This window comes from Netta rufina, assembly GCF_964035555.1.
Source record: "Netta rufina genome assembly, chromosome: 15".
In the NCBI taxonomy this organism is placed as follows: domain Eukaryota; kingdom Metazoa; phylum Chordata; class Aves; order Anseriformes; family Anatidae; genus Netta; species Netta rufina.
The window spans coordinates 15,696,736-15,720,556 of NC_140138.1; the positions used below are offsets into that span (position 1 = coordinate 15,696,736).

Consider the following 23,821-nt stretch of genomic DNA (forward strand, 5'->3'; position numbering starts at 1 on the left):
AATGGATTCTTTATAGCAGTGCTTGGGGGAACTCCCTGTCATGTTAGGAGGAGGCCTGAGCTGGCACTAAATCCTTCTTAATATAAGTAATGATCTGATGAAAGCTCCTTTGGCTGAAATGTCAGTGGTTGTGGTCTAATTCTGAAGGAAAATCTTTTCTTTAACTGAATGCTTATAGTGTGTGAAGGACTGTAACAGAGCCAGTGTGGTGAATTGATTGAGCACCAGTTTTCAGAATCTCAAGTTTGTCATGTCCTGTATCCCAAAGCGCCTCTCAGATTATAAATATGGGAGTGGTGTCAGTACCCCTGTCATACGCCGATGTTTTTTGTGGAAGGCAGTAGGAAGCCAGCAGGATGCATCAAGCTAGCATGAAGAAAATCACAGTGAAAATAAAAGCTAGAGAGAAAAGCAGGATTTTTTTTCCCCCAAATGAAATGCTTTTAGGATGCAGGATTTAAAAAAAAAAAAAAGTGCATGAAGGTTTCCAGGTATGAGAATTTGTCTGTTATTTTAACAGTGGATTAACAAACATTTTAGTTGTTTAATAACCATATTTGGATTGATTCAATATGAATTTTTAATTGATAAGTAGACTTTATCACTGCAATAACATTATTTTTCTTCTGAGGTCTGTAGGGCTCGTTTGTTTATCTTAAAAATCCCCTAATTAAGGAGATAGATTGAAATATTGTTTTGTCATCAGCCGATGGACTGCAGTAATAGCCACCGAAGCATGCCGAGCACACCTTTGGTTTGTTGCACCCCGATTTCTTCACTAGCTCTTGCCTGACTTGGTGCGTGTAACTGCTGTTTGCCGTGTTAAACGCTGCCAGAGGCCTCCAACTCTTTCTCACAGCCAGGATTGAGCAATGCAGGGCGTGTTTCTGAGTCGTTATTCCTTGGACATTTTAGGAATTTTGATGGGGGACTAGATGTCAAGAAGTGAGTTTGGTCATCCCGTCAGTGCGGAGTGTTAGGTTACTCGGAATTCGCACTTGTGTCCTGCTTTGCTGCCTGTCTCTGTAGGATTGTCTCTGAGGTAATGGTTTCTTAACCTTTTTTTTCCTCTTCCCCCTTAAGCATGTGCCTAAGAAGCTTTAGAAATCTCAGGCTTTTCTTCCTGTAGGTGGTTCTTCTGTTACAGACTCGCCAGTATTTAATTATCTGTTAGCGAAAACACAGATGGCTGTTAATTGTTCAGACCTGTATCTTCTGAAATTTGAATGCGTTTCTGGTACAGATGGTTTATCTGAGTGTAGCAAAGCAAACCAGCACCTTGCAAAAGGTGTGCAGAGCTTTGTCCTTTGTTGTAGGACGAGGTGTTTCATCTAAACCAGACATTTAATCTGTTACATAAATGTAGGGGTTCCTTACACCTTTTAATGGAAAAGTCGCTTTTCAGAAGTTAGAGATTGTATCCATCGTGATTTCTTTTATTCTCCAATGATATCCTTGTTTTGTTCTGAAGACAGGGACTCAGCAGGCTGTATAGAAGGAATTACATTATGGTTGGTTCCTGGGAAGTCCTCTCCTTATTGCAATTTAAGATGTAGTCGCTGTACTGCGTGTTCTGGTAGAATTGTCCTCTGTTCCTCTGTGCTGTAGGAGAGGAGATCAGAGGCTTAATTATGTCTTTTGCAATCTATAGGAGGAGATTTGCCTCTAAGAAAGTGTACACCCAGTCTCCTAATAAAAGTATTTAGTGTGTTTTGTTGGCATTTGAACATAAATGAAGTTGGGGCGAGTGTAACAACCTTCCCACCAACAAAGCTAGAGGAAATGTTTCATCTCTGTGCTTTGGTATGAGCAGACTACGTTTGATTCTTGTTGGGCACAATGCATGGGGAGTGCAGATTTTGAGGATTCGTAGCTGATTGCATTCTCCTTGTTTGAAGAGATTGTTTGTGGCTACTAAAACCTCCTAATGTTTAGTACTGTCTTGCAGAAGAAGAAAAAAAAATATCTGAGCTGTCTGAATGTGCTTAATAGCTTCTCCAGGACAGATCGTGAGGGGAACAAGTAACTTCTACTGGATAAGGTGTCAGATTTGAGCAAGGGACATCTTCCCCCCTGTCAGTTACTAAATGAGCAGTGTCAGACAAGTCCATGGGCCACTTTTTGTTTGCTTTCTTCAAAAATACTGAGATAGCTGCAGCACACAGCATTGGCTGTAAATATTGCAGTGCTGTAGCAGCTCTTCTTCTCCAGCTTCTCCCAGCGTACGTGTAGGCTTGTATCTACAGTGCGTATATGATTGGTTTTGTATTTGATGTTGAGCTAGAGGGTTTTGTCTTGGTGGGGTTGCTTGTCTTTGTTTTCCAAATGATCCTTTCTGGAAAAATAAAAGCAGCACTGATAGCCTGAACAGCGTGAGAGAATTCAAGGTGGAAAAAGGTCTCGAGTGATTTACCATCGGCCTGTACTGCACTGACAAATAGGGATGTTTTCCTTGCAAATAATTTCATCTCACCTCTAACAGTCCTGTGGAAAGTGAAATGGTGAAGCGCGAGAGTTTTTAATAAAATCCTTCCCCCCAAAGCTTCATCTTAATGACTCTGTTGGCCCTGCAGATCTCTGCGCTGTAAAGCTTGTGAGATTCTGGGAATACATCATGGCATGTGATCATTACTGACTATTGATGTTGTCATTTGTAAAAATATTGGTATGTTTTAGCTACGATCTGTAGCTTTACGATCTGTAAATGGAAGCCAAGAGAGATACTGTACAGCTAAAAGCAAGAAGCTTCCTCCTCCCAGCCTCATCTTGGCAGCACTTTGTGACATGCTGGGGACTGTTGGCTGTCTTCTCGTCCATAGCTAGGGGCAATTAATGCTCGGGTTAAGATTTATTAAATACCCCATGACAAAATTTGTTAAAGTTATGTATATTATTTTGGAAAAAGTGCAAACTCTGTGGAGTTTCCTTTCAAGTTAAAGGGATACATTTGTGTGGTGCCGAAACTAACTTCACTGGGGAGGGGAAGGAACAGAAGGTCAATATTTGAAATGTTTGGGAGCAGTAGTGCCCCACCTCTGATCTGGCTTTGTGTCTAAATATTGTCTTTATGCTCAGCGTTAGTCACTCAGGTTGGAAATCTGCAGCCTCTTGCTTCCAGCCCTCTTCCACCCGTGGCTGCTGAGATCACTTAAATAGGATTCAGCTTCTTAATATAGAGCTCTACGTCTGCGCCGCGAGGCTGTGGCAGTCCTGGGAGCACCTCTGTGAGATCTGCTGCTCGTGATCCAGTCCTCCAGCCAGTAACTCCTGCTTTTTGGTGCTCTTTCAGCAGAAGCTCACTGCCAAGGCGCTGGAGTCAGCAGCGTGGCAGGAGCATCGCCTGCGGTCATATCTGAGGGGGATTGGTTTGGGTACTGGGCTTCAACACCTGCAGAAGCCCCTAGATGTGAGCACCTGGACTTTGATCACCCCGTCTTTCTCAAGCATCCTTGGAGCAGTTGGGTTGTGCTGCCTGTAGGAGGCTGCAGCAGCTCCTCGTGGCTGGGGGCTGCTTAGGGGAGGCAGCAAAATGTCAGCAAAGTCCTCTACCAGGAGGGAAGAGCCTGGCACAGCCAGTTCCTCAGCACCCCTTCCCCAAAATGAGTTTGTGTGGATGTGTTTAAACTTCGAAGGATCCCTGGAAACCGCTGGTCCTCTCCTTACACCGTTTTTTGTGCTTTAAAACCACGTTTTAAAAGCCCTGCTGCTCTTTTGAGAGGTTCTGTCCCTCCAGGCCCAGCTGTGTTACTTCAGGCTGTGCACGTCCTTTTCCTCAAGGCCGTCTGCTGCTCTGGGTTTGGGCTGCATCTAGAAATGGGTATCGGGGCAAGATGGGTGCATGTTCTCCTGTCCTGGTCTCTTGTACACAGACGTGGCAGCCGGAGCCAGGCACAGCTCGGTGTGACCCAATTTTATGGGAGCACTTTGCCCGGAGGTAGGCTGCTTGCCCGAGAAATCGGGTTCATTGTACAGACAGCTGATTTGATAAAAGGTTGCTTAAAGACGCACTGAAAGGGGCTTTTACGGACCTTGTGAAGTGCCAAGTCTGTTAACCTTGCGTGTAAAGATTTTGGGAGCAGTCTTTTAACTGAAGTGATGAGTTTTAATATTTCCAGTGATGGCTCGCATGAAGTTGACTCGTTATTTAAAAGCAGCTCTGTGAAGCATCGGCGAGTTCCTGTTCGCTCGACTGTTTCAGCTCTGTCTCCCTTTTTGTTCAGAGTAGAAAATAATTGAGAGGAGTTGGTAATTCAGGTGTGACATTACGGAAAGCTCGGAGCGCTGGGCTCTTCGTTCCCTTGCAATCTGTTCTGCAGCTCTGCAGGTTGGGATCCGCCTCTGGCCTTCCATCCGAGACGGGGAACATCTGGCATAACATGGAGCAACCAACCTGGGTGAGCTGCTTGGCTGATTTCTGCAGTTTGAGGTGTTGCAGGAGGCTGGCAGACTCCTGTGTTTGCTGCCAGGTGTCGCCTGACAACTTGATTTAATCCTCTCATTGTACTTCACTTTTCTTGGTGCTCTGAGTAAAGGTGGGAGGTGGCCTTGGCGTAACCAGGCTCTGGTAGTTGGAATAAATGACCTGGATTTATTTAGATGAGTCTATTAAGATAAGTGTAGCGATCATCTGAGAGAAGAAATAGTCCTCAACTAAAAGAAGCCCCAAGGATCTGTTCGGTATTAAATGAAATGTGAAAGTGCTCCGCCTGCCTCAGTGCAACTGGAAATGGTGCAGCAAGGCTGGTCAGCTCCACCGTGACACGTTGATGGGTGCTGTTAATTCCCAGCCTGTATTGGAAGGATCTCTTTAATTTCCAGTGGGAACCTGGAAATTCACACAACTCCTTCTAGATCAGGCAGTTTGCAGGTGCCAGTTCATAATTTGCGAGCTAAGACTGCCTTTTGGAAAATAGCCCTTCAATATTTGAATAGGCTTTCATTTGAAGACTGACACGTGGGATCTCTGCTTGGATCCAGAGTGGGTTCCTCTTGGTTTCTAAGATCTTACCTTGGTGGTATTCTGATTTTTCAAGTCGCACTTTGTTTTTCTCTACCTTTTTAGAAGGACCAGTGGTGTGATGAAGCCGAATAAACGTGACTAAGAACACCCTCCTGCAGGTGGTGAAGCCGGGGCTTGCTTTCTGTGGCATCACTTGGTGTGGAGTGGCAACAAAAAACCCACAACCAACAAGCACAGGCTTCTGAACAGAAATACCTGCTCTCATCTTCATGCTGGGACTGACTTTATCACTAATACAGACAATGACTCTGCTTTTTAGCTGCATACTGTATACATCCTTTAATTAACCAAACCTTCGGGCGTCTCCAGAGGGCTTTTAATATAGCCAAAATACAGCAAATTACCAATAAATACGTACGAAAGACGTCATAGCCCGTGCTGGAGACAGATGGTGGAGCAGAATCCTGCCTCGCTGATTATCTGGGGTTGGAAATGACTTCCCTGTGCCTCCGCTCGATCCAGGCAGGGAAGCAGCCCGGTGGCAGCCCCCGGCAGAAGCAGACGCCTCTGGGCAGCCTCGGGGGGAGCCCGGACCTCCAAAATCCCCAAGCAGCAACAAAGCGGGGCTTAGCAGGTCAGAATTGATCTATTGAGTCCCATCTTACATAAACATCTGAGTTAACTGTCATGTGCTGGGGGATAAGGGGTTCTTTGTGTGGCAGCGGTGCTGTTACTACGGCAATAACCTTTATGCCAGATCCTCCGAAACGGTAAGGCCGGGACGTGGCCACTACGGAGGGGCAGTGACAGCACCGAGGGACTCGAGAGGTGGCCTTGCTGGATAAAACGTGCCAGATCGCTGCCAAGAACAGCACGCTGTATGTCCTTTAATCCTATTTTCAAAAAAAAAACCATGCTGTCTGCTAGCTAATGCAGACGGCTTTACAACCTCTGCGGAAGTTTTAGTGTAAAATGGCAACGCTTTTATCGATGTTTTTCTTTTTATTAATGTAAGGCCCAAGGATGAATTTCAACCAACAATTTTTGCCCTCGTTTTTTTTTTTTTTTTTTTTTGCATGAAGAACTCCAGAGTGCCACAGTGGAGTTAATAAAACCAAGCAGAATTGCTGAAAAGCCTGAAAGTGAAAAGAAACAAGCGATGCCTGCGAGCCCCCTTATTACCTGTGCTCAGCCCCTGGATGCTGGTCTCTGCTGGGAGCTGAGAGGTCGCACAGTGCCCTGCCAGGCCAGGCAGCTGAGGACACACCAGGGAGGACGAGTGCAGTGCTTCGAGTGGGCTGCAGCCGCCCGTTCTTGCAGCTACCTGGCACAAAATGGTGTGTGCTGCTGCAGGCTGGAGCTGCTGAGTGCTTCCAGCCCTTCATGTGGGCTTGGGTGGGAAAACAAAGGGCTGAAGTGAAGGAATCCATCTCGCATGCTTTTAAAGTCATCCTACCATCAGCTGCTTAGTTGTTATGGAGTTTAATTAGCATCAACAGAGATGAAAAACCCCTGTGCAGAAGGTCCAGGAAATCACCATCTCGCCCCCAGCTGCGGTTCAAGAAGCAGGAGGCACCTTCCTCATCATGCTCCAGATGCCGTCTGCTCTCAGGTGACCCTGGTGGTGTCCTTTCAGTGTGTCCAGCCTTGTTTTGAAACCATTATGAATCTGGCCTTCTGTAATTCCTGCTGGAAAGCTGCTGCTTGGGGTGATCCGCTTGTAATTCTCTCTCAGTTTTATTCAGTTATTTTTTATCGTTAGTTTTTGTCCCTTTATCTTAAATAGCTTTTCTCATTCTGTAGTATTTGCAAACCTGATGTATTTAGCATCTGTAATCTGCTCGATCTTCTTTTTATGAAGATAAACGTATAAAATACTCCCTGTGCTCAGAAGGGAAGCATCTTCACATCCACTCCGTTCTCAAAATCATCTGTTGAGGGTTTGTATGACTGGAACTGCATTTGGTGTGTCAGATTAATTCTGAGTACTGCTTTGATGCACAGGGCTGCTGTCAGTGACAGCCGTAGGAAGCCAGTGGCTGGCAGATCCTGCCTGGGTTGGTACCAAACAAAGTTCTTTAAACCTGTCGCTTCCAGTCGGTGCCCCCAGTTTGCGGAAGGTTGTCATCAAATCCTTTTTCTTTCCCCATGTCTTCCCATTTCTCTTGTTCCCTTCTCAGCCAGCAGCTTTATATGTTCTGGCTCCTCCTTGTAGTGTGACAGTGTTTCATAGCATTGTCTCGGCATTTTCCTGTAGCCTGCATTTTGTTTGTTAACGAACAAAAGGTTCTTAAGGTTGGTCTTCAAGCTAGTTGTTGAGAAGCTGCTGGTAAGCTTCCTTGGCGATGGGCTTCTTTGCCTGTTTTGGTTCTCACACTGAGCTCTGTTTCACAGCACCGTCCCGTTGAGCATCACGAAAAGCTCTGCTTTTCCTTTTGGTAGAAAAACTTAGAAAAAGATCTTGTGTTTTCTGTCGTGTGCTACTGTTGGTAACCTCCTGTTGAGTTCTATCCTCTTCCCTCTTGAATTCGGTTTGTTTTTGTATTTAAGAACATCCAAGCTTTTTACAAACACTTTAAGGTCGTGCTATGCCCTACTGCCAGACATCCTGTTCTCTGATGTCCTTTTTATTCCTGTAATCATCCAAATAATGGATTGGAGAGCCTGTCTGTGACTGCTGGAGCAAGAAGTACTCGCGAAGCAGGCTAAATATAGATACTTCATGTGAGAGAGAGTTTGGAAAAGTGATTGGATTGATGGATGAGTAACACCTTCCTAAACGTGCAGCGAGGAGCGAGTCTGCTTGGCCTGAAAGCTTTGGGACCAGCACAACGTGGATGGTTTGGGGTGATAAAGCTGTCCGTGTAGGAACAGAACGGGATGGGGTGGCACAGCGAGTGTAGGGTGGGAAGGAGCAGGCATACCCCATCGGCTGGAGCCAGCTTTCTGGATGAAAGAGGAATGGGCAGTTTTTATTTCATAGTGCCATTTTGGCCTAAAAGGTAAGGGGAGACAATACTGGGAAGAGTTTGGAGTATTAAAGCAGGAACTGAAAAAGTGCTTCTAAAATTACCGTTCGGCAGTCAAATTTCTATCTACCCAACCTCGTAAAGGACTGATTTCTTGAGCTTGACGTTCTAGTTCAGAAACATGGTTCCTGTTTGTTAAATATTAACACGTATTTTGCACAACTGTAATTACCATTCCAGCCATTGCATCCAAACTTCCTCGTCTACCAAGATAAAATTTCAGTTTAAATAATCTGGGTGCTAGAGAATTACCCCAAAAGTTGCTTAATGACTCTGTAGTGATAACTAGAGTTGTTCCATTGGGATGGGAGTTTCTGTATGCTACTGCAGTGAAAACATCACTAACAGATGATTTATGCATTGAGAAATTGTATATTTTAGCTGCCCAGCTTGATTGTTTTTCTGAGGGGCGGGGGGACGTTGCCAGCAGTTATTAGCTAACAGAGACCTCATCCGAAGAAAGAGCAGCCAGCAACAAAAAATAAACAATGCCCCCAACATATATACCGAACCTTTTTTTTTTAGCAGAGAATGATAAAGTATTTTTGTGAATTTGGAGTCTGAATAGCTGGTTTGTTTGCCTCTGAGCCTGCTTAGCAGTTAAGAATAGTTCTTTATCTGTCCCGTTTAAGACTGTATTATTTTACAGAAAAGTGGGTGGTGTCCAGTTTTACCCTGGCATTGGCCAGCTCCCAGCAAATTCTTACTGACGTTGGATGTAAGAAATATTGACAAACGTTTAAGTGATTAATTCCGAGCTTCAAGGCAGCGACCTGTCTCCCCGAAGCTCTGCTGAGCAGGGTCTGCAGCCTTTGTCGGGGCCGGCTTGTTGACATGTCGTGATACTACAAAAAGCCTTTGTTCCCCGGAAACATTTCTCCTTTAAAGCAAGCAGAGAGCCTTGCAAATTTCTCCCTTCTAAATTTCTCTGGCTCGCTGCCCTGGGCCGAGAGCTGGAGGTTCAGCTCTCGCAAGAAGCTTTACCCCGACGGCTCAGGGCATGGCCACTGGCCCTGCGCCCTTCGAGGCACCCACTGCTGCCTTCAGGACCTCGGGCCTGGCACGGGAAGGCATCAGACCTCTTCTGCCTTTTTGGTATATATCATTTATAATCTGCTGCTTTGTTTCCGACAGCTACATCCCCTCGAGTTTCCTCTGAGCTGGAGCAGGCCCGGCCTCAGACGAGCGGAGAAGAAGAGCTCCAGCTGCAGCTGGCGCTGGCGATGAGCAGGGAGGTGGCGGAGCAGGTCAGTGCCCGTGTAGGTTTTCCAACCTGTCCAATTTCCTAGCTGGGGCTCTGTCTGCTCTCTGCGGTGTTAGCTTGGCTTTGCTCCAGGTGGAGATGGGGGGGAGAGGCCATTCTGGGAGATGTTGCTCTTTCTTTTTTTTTTTTTTTTAATCTCTTTTTAAAGTAGCTATGGGCTTCGTGCTGTTGAGACTAGCGGGAGATGACAGTCGCTTTGCGAGAAGACTTGGTTGTGTGGGAGGATGTTAATCATCGCACTGCTGAAGGTGCTTTCTGTAAGGAAGAACTGGAAACATGACTAGTCCTGAAAGCTTTCATTAATGGGGCCAGCATATGAAATGTCACTGAATTCCGGTTACAATTAAATTTTGAGTGATTGGCCCATTTGGCGAGCTTGTCTGGAACACAAGGGCGATCTAACACAAAGTGCTTCAATAGCTAAGTAACCTTTTTTGAAATAACGTAGCTCTTAAACCATGGCTTTGGGTATGTTACTATGTTAATTCTTAAGAGGTTCATTCTGATCTGGGAGTAAATGCTGTAATTGTGGATAAAGCCTGCTGCAGGTCAACATAACATGTAACAAAGGTGTTGAATCTCAGCTAGGAGTGAAAATTCAAGTCAGCCATGCAGAGTGTCCATAATATTTTTAAAGGCTTCCTGGGACACGTGTAGCATCCTGCCGTATGTTACGCATTAGAATCTCTGTGCTTTGAAAGGGCAACTGTCACCCAGTAAACCCTGTCGTTATTAAGCAATCAAGTTAAAGAAAATAAGTATCAGAATATATCAGTTGAAATAGCTTGCAAATTGCAAGGGAGATGCCAGTTGGGGAATTAGTCAACTTCTGAAAGACCTGGTGCAAGCAAAATATTTTCAAGAGTCAAATCTGCCACAAACATGGTAGTTGACAGATGCTAAAACCTACAAACTACTCATGGAGTTGGCTAGGTTAATTCATTGAGATTTCTTCATAGATGCAACATTTGCCCCAGATGTGGAAGGAAGCTGACAAAAGCCAGGAAAAGTAGCGTTTAAATCACTAAGTCCTTCAGTGCAGATTTGACTAACCAAAACCCACGATAACTTAAAGATGGAATATTTACTTTGTCTTTAAATTCAGCGGGGTTTCTAGCAATGTAAGTGAATTGTTGGAAATGAAGTTTCGTGTGTAGCTTTCCCATCAGGAGTAAAACAACAGGAGGGGAAATTTCAGTCGGCAAAATGGATGTTGTAAGGATTGCTCTGTTGGCTGGTGTTACGGGGTCGGCTTGCTCCTGACCTCTGCCTGAGCGAGGTGAGAATCCCAGGAGGAATTTGTTCTCCCTGGTGCGTTAAGTACAAGTCACAGCAAATAATCCCGGCCATCCCACCGCGCCTGCCTGCGGCGCACACCGCTCCCGGGGGGCTGGCGGTGCTGCTCGGTGCTGCTTGGGCTTCCCCTGGCAGCGTCCTGCGGGGCTGGACACCCGAGGGAGCAGGCAGCACAGTCTAGGCTCGTGGTCTATATCAACAGTGTTGATTTCCTTTGCAGGAGGAGCGCCTCAGACGCGGAGATGATCTGAGATTACAGATGGCTCTGGAGGAGAGTCGCAGAGACACAATTAAAATTCCCAAAAAGAAGGAGGTAGTGCCTTCAACTAAGAAATTCCCGGTTACGCTGCCAAAAGCTGAAATACAGTAACACGAAATAGCTTAATTCTGAGCTCTTTTATGCTTTTGGGATTGCTTTGTTGTATAGCTTAAAGCTTCTTCCATGCGGGTTAAATTTCAAAGTACTAGTTGATGCAGGTGTGTAAAAGGAAAAAAAAAAAAATGCTTCTTCACTCTCATGGGTTTGTACTTCAGACTGGTAATGCTCTTGATTAAAGCTCAGATTGTTCCTGCCCTCAGCATACAACTCTCTTGGACCTAATGGATGCCCTGCCCTCATCGGCACCGGCCCCACAGAAAACAGAGCCTTGGGGACCTCCTGCTGTTGCAAACCAAACAGATCCCTGGGGAGGATCCACAGCTGCAGCTACTGCCTCTGACCCATGGCAATCATTTGGTAAGATTAAACTCTGCCAGAAGGGAATGCTTATCTTAAAAGGACTCGCTTTTTAACGCTGAGCTTTTCCAGGTTTCTCAATAGCAGTGCACAATGTCACGCTTGATAACAACAGCGTATTAGTCCCTTTTGGTTGTTTCCTGTGCTCCAGAATTAACATTCCCTTACCATTTTCAAGCAGAAACAAATGGAAGTTGTGATCCTTTCCTGCTTTTTAAGCAGCTGAGATTTTTGTGTGCGCGTTTTGAATCTTAAAAAAGAGGAGTAGAGTGAAGCTTCTGTCTTCTCCTTAGGCAGCAAAAACAACTTGTCTCATCCTGGGGGGATGCTCCTGCTTTGACTGCTAGCTGTGTCCAGTGGCATGGGCTTAGACTCTTGCCAATATTTAATTAATGTAGTACTCGAGCAGGATGCTGTGGGTAGGAAGGCCGCAGCTCTGAATTGCTGTGTCTCGCTCCTAGCGAGATGGGCTGTGTATGCCATCAGAATGAGAAGGATGAAATTGCTTCGATGGAGATTTTTTTTTTTATACTAAACAAAAATTGAAGTTACTATTTTAAATAGTCTCAGCGTTTCATAAGCTTTTGGTGCTAAATTCATGGAATTTCTTTCTGAAGTCAAAGATCTGGTGCTTCACATGTTCAAGGGTAATAGTTGAAGTTTTTTGCATGATTATTTTTACATGTGCTCATTTTACCACCCGTGCAGCGTGCTGTTTTGTAGGCTAGCCAAAATCTGCCCAAGGCTTTACTCCTTTCCTTCAGAAGGCTGATGGCTCCTCACAGTAGATGTTAAACTCTCTGTGCCTGTGGAATCAGCGTTAGATCTATTTTTTGTTGGCTTTACATTTGGTTTGTTTGTTTTATTTTTGAGGATTCAGCATGTTCTGTGCAGGGGGCCCTTTCTTCCTGAAGACCAGCAGCTTAGCTCTGTCAGTTTTGCTGCCGGCTGGTGTTTCTAGGCTGACCTCTGCTGTAACGTGCTGCGGAGTTGTCTCATTAGGAGTCAGCGTGCTACCCTCTGGAAACCTGATGACAATTTTGAAGTTTAATACTAAAGTGCATTATTATTTTTATTTATTTTTTTCCTTTTGGTGGCATTAAAAGCACCCACTTAGCTGCTGCGACAACTGCAGTTCGTTGTTTAACTGTAACCTGTGGCTTTTTTGGGTGGTAAACTTCAAGCACAAAATCAGAACAATTCAAAGTTTTAGGCCCTAGTGCAGTGGACATTCAATGTACTTTTTTCCCTGGTTAAAAAACAAACAAAACCCACCTCCTTCAAATCTCCTGCTTGATATATCATCCACTGACAACCTTTTCCATGCATCAGCTGCAGCTGTAGCGTTTCCTCCCAGTGGCTCCAAACTTTATTAATGCCATATAACAACCCCTTGTTCCAGCTTGCTGGTTACTTGGCTCCCAAGGGTAGGCTCGAAGATGTGAGATTTATGAATTTGACTGCTACTAAAAGAGCGACTCATTAAACTGTAATTCTCAAATCCTGCTCGTGCTTTGGCATTTCAGGAGAGATAATGGAAGCTAAGGAAAGGTATCTTCCTGAGTGCTCTAATTTTGTGAGCTCTCTTTATGAAAGAAAAGACTTTTTTTGAAAGCTTCCGTTTCTGGGAAGCTCTGTCATTAGCATTTCTTGTGTGGCGTTGCTTGTAACTCAGCACTAAGGACAGATAAAGGGAATCTAAGTGCTGGAGTGGGGACGGTTGGATTTATTTGGAGCATTTCAGCATTTCCTGGTCTGAAGCTGCTGCAAGACCGTGCCACCTGTTGATGAAACAAAGGCCAACACTGCAAATGGGAATCAGTGCCAGGGTGTGTAGTGCTGAATTGTTTTTTCAAAAATATCGGGCTGCCAAGAGGTTTTGTGTGTACCTTTAAAAAATAGAACACTGTTCAGTTGTAATTTGAAGCCCACAAAGTGGTTAAAGGTTTTAGCTGTGCACTGCGTAGGTAATTCTGTTCTACCATCACTTACACTGTCTGATTTGATCACCTGAGAGTGGCACAAGAAGTGCCTCTGAAGTACTAGCTTTGCCTTCCCTTGTTTCAGTGGCTGGGGAGGGGCCATGGGGCTGGACAACATTGGGAACAAAGCCCCAGTGATGCCTTCCAGCCGCTTCCTGGCCCGCTACAGATACGAAATGTGATTTGCTTTGGTGGTTTTGGGGTTTGATAAGTCCAAATAGTGTCATGTAGTGAAAGATGAGGTCACCTAAACTGAAGAGCAATAAATTATTAGGCTTAAAAGGAAGAATAAAAGGAAATAGGCAGGAAATTACATGTAGTGAGGCAAGTTTTTTTTCCCCTCCCTCTTTCATTCTACTGTTACTGCCTTCATTTTTCATTTTACACAAGGAAGCCCCTTCACTTACAGACAGTTTGGTGATCTGAATTTGTGCAAGTGAAAAGTTAGAACCTTCAAATAAAAATGGGCATCCTGAACGTACAGGCATTGAGTTTAAAAAAAAAAAAAAAAAAAAAGGTAGAAAGGGATGTCACAGGACATCTTAAATTTATGTCAGGAGGCATGCTTACAAATGAGGATAAAACAAACAAACAAACAAAACAACCAGCTAGGGAAGCTGATTATATTTTTATGAAATACCAGTATGGTGGAAAAGAATTGGAAAACTGTTCTTTCTCCATATCTTGCAGATTCCTTTGTCTGAGTCCTACTGTTGTATATTTCATCTGTTTTACATAAAGGCTTTTTAGACACCTTCTGTGAGTTCATAAATATACCATACCCTGTGTTTGAGATCACCTTGAGTCAGATACCTTGAAGTCATTGGCAGGGTCTGTAGTGAAACCATATTTATTTTCATATTGGAACTGCTGATTTTTTTAAATTCAGTTTCAAATGGGAACTTAGTATTATTCATCCATCTTCCACAGAATTTAGCTGTTCTTGTTTTTCTGCACGTATAACGTAAATCAGCGTTCCTAATACTGAACTGCTTCACCTTTTTATGTTTAGTGTTAATAGGCAGTAATGGCTCATAACAGAGCCTCACCTCCTGTGAGAGCTTTCCAAAGTAAAACTGTACTGACTTGAGTTTCTGCTGGCTCTTCTTGCAGGTGCCAAACCAGCTGCTTCCGTTGACCCTTGGGCAGCACCAGCAGGATCTGCAACTCAGTCTCTGTCCAAAAATGTTGACCCTTGGGCTCCTGCTCAGCCATCTTCTACTGCAGCGAAGTCTTCTGTGGATCCTTGGGGACCAGCACCTGCAAACAAACCTCTCTCTACATCTGGTGAGAAATCGTCTCATTCCATATCCATTTTATTTGAGTAATTTAAGGTGAAATTTGATTATTATTTTTTTTTTCATTGCTTGGTTAAAAGAAATGTGCTGGACAATTAGCAGAATTGGTCAGTTAAGATAAATGGGAGATGCAATAGCTAGCAGCAAGAAGAACTTAATATGTGATTACTGAGTTCTGAATTTGTGCTGCTCCTTTCTTTGTGCTCTTTCTTCTGCATTCTTCTATTAGGATGTGTGGATGCATGCCGAGCTCTTATGGCTGCTGCTGCTCTTGCATTTTTAACTGAGTTTTATTTTTAATTAGATGAGGACTTAATTTCTGGAAATGAATGTTGCTATAATTTTACCTTTCATCATGATAAATAGCTGTGCAGACAGATGCCTCTGCAGACATAGATTGACAGGTTATGCAGCTTCACATTCTGAAGAAATAAAGGTTTGTTATTTGAAATTGAGGGTGCCGAATCTATCCCTAAACTTCATTGTAGCAAGATGCAGAAGATGCTGATGTGATTGTCTATTCATCCTCTGTAACTAATGCAGCCTTAGTACCTGGCATTTTCATACTGGCACCACGGCTAAATGCATCCTAAATGCATTTTCTGCTGGTCATTCATCACAGCGTGTAATAAACAAAGGAGTCACAAAGTGGGTACTGCAAGCTGTGGTCTAATCTACTTTTCTCCGAGCAAAAGGCAATAACTGGATTGTTCTGAGAATGGTTGTTAAGCTGTGGTGGTCTTTGTTCTTGATAAGTATTATTATTATACAGAATCTTCACTCATTCTCTTCTTTTTATGGAGCTATGTCTGTACCTTTGCTTGCTTGGAATGCGTTGAAGGTTAAAACTAAATTAGAGAAAAAAAAAAAAAAGCATTTCTGTGCATACAAAAAAATCTTCAAAGCTTTTCAGTATTGTGATTGCTGTTCATGTAGGTGTGGTTTTTCTTCCTCCATTTTGAGGCAAGGGTGTGTCCACCTTTTCAGAATGTTTTGTTTTCATTCGTTGCAAGCTATGGCCAAGTTTTGGGTTTTCAGCCAGCAGAGCCTTCCCATCTCTACGTGGGGTAGATAACATTTTCTACTGCATTCCTATGCCTTTTAACTTAGGAAGCATAAGTCAAATCTTTAGTTAAGTTACAGTGGTGCTACTTTAGGAGCATATTCAGAAGAATATGGAGAAGTCCCTGGTTAAAGCTGTAAAATTGTTGCTGCTCTCTTTTTCCGTGGCAATGTATGCCTGCCTGGGCCTCTCTAGTGCAGGCACTCCATAAAATCCCAGCATGCTGAGGTGTGCCTTACATTGTGATTTACAAGCACGTCGCTCTGAATCACTCAGCTAATGCTGTAAGGACAGTTCTGTGGAATTATCCTTCTCGCTCCTGTGCAAGAGTAGGAGCTCTCAAGCTGATCTGCACTGCCCTCCTGGGACCTGACAGTGGCTTCCTGGTAATGTGCAGGGGTTAGAAATTGCTTTCAGCAGGATCAGGTGTGTGATGCAACCAAAGATCTGCTAATGACAGGGCTCTCTTGTTGTTTTGAACAGGAAGTACATCTTTTGACCTCTTCAGTAATTTGAATGGTACAGTTAAAGATGATTTTTCTGAATTTGACACACTTCGAACTTCCAAAAAGCCAGGTATGAATCCAATTTTTAGCACGTTTCTTTAAAAAGAAATCAAAACCATCACCACCAAATGTCTTCACAAAGGAAAAAGTTAAAGATGATGATAATGCAGCAATAAAAATTTGTTAACGTTTTGGCCTGTGCATGAACTCATGGGGAACTGGCTTCTGGTGTTGTGAGCCACAGAATTTTACTCTGCAACCTTTTGCTGTGTTGACCCAGAAATTTATTTGACCTCTATTCGTGACATCCAGCATGTGTTCGGAGTATAGCTCATGCTTGGAGAGTCAAACCGAAAGATGTTGGCTGAATTTCTCAGGTATGTCAGTTTTAGTGTGTAACAATAGTAGGAAAATGTGAAAATAGGCCCCTGTGAATGCTCTAACTTATTTTTTATGTGGTCGTTACTCACAAAACAAAAGCTGACAGACCATAACATAGGAGTGCTTTGGTACCATATACTTTCAGGACAATTCTGCCTGGAAGGTTGGTGACTAATTCAAGGCTGGGTAGGCTTCTTGAATACAAAATAGAAAATCTGGGTGGAATCTAGTTAGGGAGGGCACAACAATGGTGCAGTGCAAGGGCAGAAGCCAAGGCTTTTGAATTTCTTTCTCTTGGAAACTCTTAGTCAGTTGCAACAATATTAACCAACGCAAATCAGGTGGTGCCTTCTGAAGAGCTCTGCAACTCTTGCTGCAGCTTCTTGATACTTTCTTCTAAGCAATATTCAAGGTGTATGCTTGCATGTGGAGGGTGTCATGTGTACTGGGACATTGGAATGTGACTTATACAAACATTAGATTTTAAAATATTTCCTTTGCCAGAGATGGAGGGACTTTCTTTGCTTGCTTGTATAGACCAATGAGTTAAGTTTTGTTTTTCTCTTTGTGTTGTTACAGCTGAATCAGGTTCCACTTTGCCATCCCAGCATAGCGGTACCACAAGCCCTGATCTCTTTGATTCCCAGCACTCGAGCATGACATCAGGCAAACAAAGTGCAGCTCGGAAAACCCCCGAGTCTTTTCTGGGCCCCAATGCTGCTCTGGTGAACCTGGATTCACTGGTGTCTAAGCCACCGCAACCCGTAACTTCACTGAATCCATTCTTAGCACCAGGTCTGTTCTTTCACATTCCTTCCGTTTTTTTATTTTACCTTTCCCTTCCTATAGGAAAACTCTGCATTAACTCAATCCCATTTGATTTAATATTAGCCGGTTTTGGCTTGTTTTTCTGGATTACTTCAGCCAGCAGATCATGACTGAGAGCAGGAGAGTGAGACAGCATGGTTTCTAGGCATGCTGCCGGACCTTGAAAGCCTGGAGTTTCTACTCTTGTGTCTGCAGCTGATCTGCTGGGTTAGCTTTGGTCAAGCAGTTTTCCTTCCACTTTTGCACTTGCTCGCTCAGAAGGATCTGGGTTAGAAGGTGGCTTTTGGTTATTAAGGATGATTGAACTAAAACTGATTTATTGTCAGAACAGGTAAGGGGTGAACACGTGCCACCAGAGAATCCCTTGGGAGGGTGTAATAGGTTCTTGTGGCAAGCATGTAGGGAATAGCCCTTTCCCTTGTGCTACTGCAGGCAAATTAGCAACTCTGGCTCCAACCTGAGGTTCCAAGTAGCAAGCTCTGCAGTATATTTTAATGGCTTGCTGGTCAGGCTATCTTTAGGCTAGCATGATAACCCAGTTTTGATTGAAACACACACTCTCAGTGTATTTGGGGAAAAAATAGACTGTCGCAGATCTCCTGTAAATTGGCTCCTGTTATAAATGAGCCTGTACTTAGAGCAGACTTAGGAGGTGGCGGTAAACACTTGGAAGATGTATGCATCTTTAAAAGCTATTCATATGCACTGAAATTACTGTGTGACACCGGTCCAGTGAAATACTTCAGTGATATTTCAGTATTTATTTTCTTCGCTTTTCCAATGAGGAAAAAAGAAAAGAGTTTAAACTCCTTGGGTAGGAGAAAAGCAGTGATTGTGAAGAGCCTTGGCAGTGCTTAACCAGAGGAAATCTGTGTATCTGCCATTACCGGTTACTACAAAAAGTTTATAAGGGGTCACTGGGCCATCCAAATAGCACTATGCATATACGGCAAAAGGAATTTGTAGTGTTGGCAGCAGCCCAAAAAACCTCAAACGCTGGGAAAGTTATTCTCTGCTTTTTCTAGCACCGCTGTAATTCGGAAACAACTTGTTTACTTTATGAATTCTTGTCAAAACTCGGTGCCAGAAACATGTACAGCTTCTAAATGGAGTTAACTGGAAGAGATCCTGAAGAAAATGCACGCATCTGCAGTAGCTAGATTGCAGTAAGGGAGTACGAATAGCCTTTTTAAGGGAAGTTTTTAGTAGTATTAAATAAAAATAAAAATCAGATGTTGTAGGTAGGCATGTTCCAGGTTATCAAATTTAGAAGTCGTCATTCCCATAGCTGTCAACAAAAGTGGAAGATGTTGGTCAGTGAATGGATACTTCCAACAAAACGGACTGTAGTTGTGCACCAGTGCAGCCCCAGTCTGCTGAATGGCACCCACACTGGTTTCCCCACAGGGTGATTTGGGGTTGGGAGCATGCGGGGATGTACAGACGGTGCTTTCTTTGCTGGAAAGGATGATTTCCAAAACCTCAGCGTTTATAGAGGTGCGATCTCCTTCCCTCTTCCCCCTTCTCTCAAAACTAGGCGCAGCTACAGCACCAACTCCAATCAACCCCTTCCAAGTGAATCAGCCTCAGCCACTCACTCTAAATCAGATGAGAGCGAGTCCTGTGATGGGAACCAGCCCTTCTTTCAGTGCTGTGCCACCAATAAGCATGGAGCCAATACCTCTGTCTTCCATGGCCCCAGTGCCTGTGGGAATGGCACCGATACCAGCTATGGGCACTGTGGCTTCTCTAACAAGGATGGGCCAGGGGCTGAACGTGAGCATTGCAGGATCAATGACCCAACCTCTTCACAGTACAGGAATCCCGCCGTCAGCGTCCCAGTCTACAAATACAACTAACCCTTTTCTCCTATAAAGACCCAATTAAAGGAACTTTCTTTTCATAGTGTTTCCAGGCTGAAGTCTTTACAGCGAAATGAACGTGGCCTGTGTGGACTGAACGGTGTGTAAGAGACTTGGAAGTAGATTTGCAGTTTACAGTTATGATCTTTGAAGAGTTGTCTCTACTTACCAGTTAATCTAAATCTAGTCTTTGCTACAGATGGTACCTTACTTTGGCTTGTTGAGCATTATGTGAAATGTTCAGACTTTTCACCAAAGTTAGATTCTGCCCATTTTGTTACTTTGTTAATCATTTCAATACACTTTCTAGGGAGAACCTGCCATTTTAAACTCCGTTGGCTATTTTGTAGATGTCAGATGATGTGCTGGATCCTGAAATTACTATTTACCTGCATCTGTCACTTCCTATGCCCATACGATAGACCTGAGATTCAGAGTGCTAGTGAATGTTTTGCACATAACTATACACAGTTCTAGACTGTTGGTTCACCCATAGTCCTTACTCTTAGAGGAGAACGATTCGGAGGGCCCAGGTGGCTGGTTTTTATGCATTAAACATTGCAACGCAAAATCGCACTGCTTTCGTATCAGAGGTTTGACCGAGAAAGCAAGCTTGTCTCGAAAGGAAAAAGCAGACAAAAAAAAAAAAACAAAACAAGAACATTCTCAAGTTGTCAAGTATAACGTGTGCTGTTGTATGCAGTGTTGAATTTGTACACTACTCTAAGGACTCCTGAGGAACTCTCTGTGAGTGGCATGCTGCACTCGTGCTGAGTGAGTGTCCTGCTCTGTGCTTGTCCAGTACCAGCTTCGTTTGGAAGTTATCATGTGTATTTTGTTTTTATTTGACTTACAATGTGAGTTGAAAGAAAAAAAAAGAAATACAGTGGGACAACTTTGAATTCAATTTCACCGGGGCAAGCTTTAAAACTAATTCAGGCTTAACCTTGCTATATGCAGTTACTCTTGTATACTTTTGCACATATTTTGTTTAGTACAGTTTCATATTTGAGTTTGCAGAGTTACCTGATAGTCCTTTTTTTGCTAATTTTTATAATGTGGTTCTTATTTAACTGTCTGGTTTTGATAGATTTATCAAGTCTGGCTGAAAAATTAAGATATTGGCAAATGTCATTTTTATGGTTTTAATGCCCTCTTATTTATGGTTTTAGCTCTTTGTTTCTGTAAAGAGAGTTTAAAAGGGAAGATTAACACTAAAATATTTTACTTTTAAATGAAGTATTCATAATGCGAATCAAAACAAATTCTCGTGACTAATTATTTTTAGATGAATTGAATTTGAACATAACGTGATTTAAGACTACATTAAAAAGAAAAAACACTAAAGTCGCCTTTCCCTTGATTTGTTCCCGTTTTCCGATTACCAGAACGGACAGACGTTTAGCCTTTTTGAAGATCGGAAGAGAGGCTATTTTTTCTTGTAATACTTCTTGAGATGTTAAAAAATCCTAACGTACAAACGTGACTCATTAATTTTATCGACTAATATTTCTTAATGAAAGGTGCACTCCATCTTAATAACCGGTTCCATTTGCAGTTATTAATTGTAAGCTGAACTATCCGTTTTTAACTTGCATGTCTGGACTCATCGGCACTAAACCACGCTCAGGTTTCAGCCAGTGCTACTGGTGCAAACCTGGCCTTCTCAGAGCCGGCAGCGTTTCTGAGCTCTGCTTTCACAAATGTGCGCGGAGTACGTGGAAAGGGATGTCCCAGCGCTTGCTACTGCCTCGAGGGCATCTCTGAATGAACTGATGCATCTTGGTGGCCTTTCCCTAATAAGAAGGAGAAAAAAAAAGAAAAAGAAAAAAAAAAAAGAAAAAGAAAAAAAAAAAAAGCTGAAAGAAATTGCCAGAGTTCTGTGTCTTGGTGTAATGATGCTGTGTGGGACCGTGCCAGTCTAGGGCCGCGTGCCGCAGGAGGGAAGGGCTGGCTAACACGAAAGGGACTGGGTTGTATCTTCTGGTGGGTAGGGGAGGCTGAACGACTATCAAATCTAGGGTACAATCACAGATTTTAGCTGTGTAGGTCAGTGTAGCTCTATTAGTATATGGAATGCTAAATGTGTGGATGTTTCTATGCAGATTGTTCTATCCTCTTGATACTATTGAATTGCAAGTAGGATTCAGAATATTCATCTGCTTTTGTTTTTATATAGGAGGAAAAAAGAATTACTGTCCACACCCAGTATGTCTTTTAAAAAAAGAAAAGAAAACAAAAAACCATTCATGTTGCCTTTCAGAATAAGGAAAAAATACTTTACTTTTTTGTTGTTGTTGAAGTTATTGAAAAGTGTAGACCAGGAAGGGTGTGATTCTTGCAGATGGGGGGGGGAAAGTGCTTTCCAATTGATCTGTGGCAAGATTTATCCTGTATTATTTTTCCAATTTAATTTTATCAACGGTGGAATTGAGGTCACTCAATGTTTTTTCCCTTAGTCACTTGAATGCATTTGCAACAGTTAGATGGGGCATTATCTATTCAGCCAAGCAGTTCTAATCACATCCTCTCGTCAAACACTCGGTTGCTGTTTTCCAAGGCACGACGGGGTTGATAGTAAGCATTTAAAATTATCAAGTCATCTCTAGCTCAGAGTAATGATCTGTCACCGTGAATTGGGAAAAATGCGATGGTCTGGTAGGGAGCCCTGGCTTCAGGAAACTGCTGACTGGCAAATTGGTGCTTTTACCAAGCCGCTTCTGTAGGAGCCGTCTACGTTACGTAGACAGATGCGTATCGCGCAATAAACCATGGCAGGACACTGAACGGCCATCAGCGCTGCGAAGCCTTAGGCTGAGGACTCCAGCTGTGCCCACCTTCCCAGCCCAACCTGGGCGTTGTAGGGCAGGGGGATGAGCGGCTGCGGTGCTAAATCCGCTGGGCTGGAGCCGTGCCCGGACCGCGCGGGCGCCGGGCAGGCGCGGGGTGCGCCGCCGGGGACGCTGCAAGGCGGCTTCTGCCCTAGCCAGGTGAAGCTTCAGCTGTGCCCAGAATGGTAACTCTATTTCACGGCGATTTAACTGCTATCCGGAATAATTCTCCCCCCTCCCCGCCCTCCCACCTCTTCTTGCATGGGGGACGTACGCGTATCCGATCGCGTCTGCTCTGGCGTCTCTCTCTCTCCAAATGCATTTCCCTCTTCCCCTTCTTTTTCTCACTTGCGGATATTAAAAAAGTGCTTTTGATTTTTAAAAATGTTAGTATCCCAAAATAGCCTTACTGGTCAAATTGACCAAAGAGAAAGTGTTAATTATTTTGTAAAAAATAAAAATAAACAAAAATATCTTGGCATAATTTTAAACCCAAAATAAGCTCAGTTATTTATTCAGTTTTATACTATATAGAAACTAAACTACATTGAGGGGACAGGGAAGGAAAACCATGGTGGGTTGTGGTGTTTACAGTCTTTTTGAAGTCCCGTAGCTAAGACAACTATTGTTATCCATCTTCCCTTTTGCTGTTACAGTTTCTAATGTGTACTGTATGTATTAATATTGCACAAATTGTGGAGAAATATATGGTTTATTTTTCACAGCAGAATCTCACAAGACTCGCTTCCTTTACAAGTGTTACAATTTAAATATTTACCAAACTGTTTTCATAATACTGGGAGCCGGCTGCTTTTTATGAATTTGTGCTGACTATTGACATTATTTACTGTATAAATAATTTATCATTTGTACTATTGTATCATAATGTCTGTATCTTTGTGTCATTTTTCCCGAGCGATGTCACAAATGTGATATTTAATAATGCCATCAGAACAGTGGAAAGACAAGGGGTTTGTAGGTGACTGGTCAGAATTAAAATTGTATTGCTTATATTCCAGACGTGTTGCTTTTTCGAGACTCTGCGTAGTGTTTATATCCTGTTCAAAACTGTTGCTCTCATGCTTGATTTAGTTCTCAAGAAAGCTGATGGATTGGTTGAGATTATTAAGGTGTGTGCTAAAAGTCCTAGGCTCTAGGAGAAATCTAACGGTTATTGAGAGTAATGCTTCTTGTACGTTGTCAATGTGATTTCTACGATGAATTCATCACTTTCCTGGGGCAGGCCTGCTCTTACTATGAGAAAGAAGGGTTTCTTATAGATCACTTAAATCAGAATCAGTTGAGACCTTACTAACTCAATAAAAATGAAGACTTGTGTTGCAGGTGGCTGAATTGCTTCTTTAAACCATGTTATCGTTCAAACAGCGTTTTTGGAGGGATGATCAACTACCTTTCTCTGCAGAGGCTTCAGTAGCTCTGTCAAGACGGAATCTGGGGAGCACTTGACTTTTAAAGCCAGGCAGTCGTGGAATAAGGGTTGGGGGAACTGTGACAAAACTGACTTTTGGACTCCGTGCTTCCTGTTGTTGCAGTCGTTGCCGTACCGCTCCTGCAGCCTTGGCTCTGCCCCATCCATCGAGTGGCCCTGCAGGTTGGGTAGCAGCGAGCCTGCCTCCAGCTGGGAGGTGATTTCGGCTTCTCATTCAGGCTGGTTTAAATGGAAGGTACTTCATTATCGGGCTATTTCAAGAGCTGCCTCTCCAGAGCCCCTCCAGGTTTCCTGGAGCTGCGGTTTGCTGCCAATCAGACCGATCAGTAATCAAA

At 43.4% G+C, this 23,821-nt stretch overlaps 1 protein-coding gene across 3 annotated transcripts in view; it reads left to right on the forward strand.

Moving 5' to 3' along the window:
* Positions 1–23,049, forward strand: part of EPN2 (epsin 2) — a 42,976-nt gene extending 19,927 nt beyond the window's left edge. Inside the window, exons 3-9 of one of the 3 annotated variants that reach the window (XM_084296008.1) lie at positions 9,124–9,248; positions 10,770–10,862; positions 11,129–11,285; positions 14,381–14,554; positions 16,112–16,204; positions 17,095–17,310; positions 18,881–23,049. In XM_084296008.1, coding sequence (XP_084152134.1) covers positions 9,124–9,248; positions 10,770–10,862; positions 11,129–11,285; positions 14,381–14,554; positions 16,112–16,204; positions 17,095–17,310; positions 18,881–19,218 — 1,196 coding nt within the window. In that variant the 3' untranslated portion in view covers positions 19,219–23,049. The remainder of the gene's footprint in view (positions 1–9,123; positions 9,249–10,769; positions 10,863–11,128; positions 11,286–14,380; positions 14,555–16,111; positions 16,205–17,094; positions 17,311–18,880) is intronic. The other 2 variants (XM_084296009.1, XM_084296010.1) reach the window with 2 other exon arrangements.
* Positions 23,050–23,821: the final 772 nt, after the last annotated feature.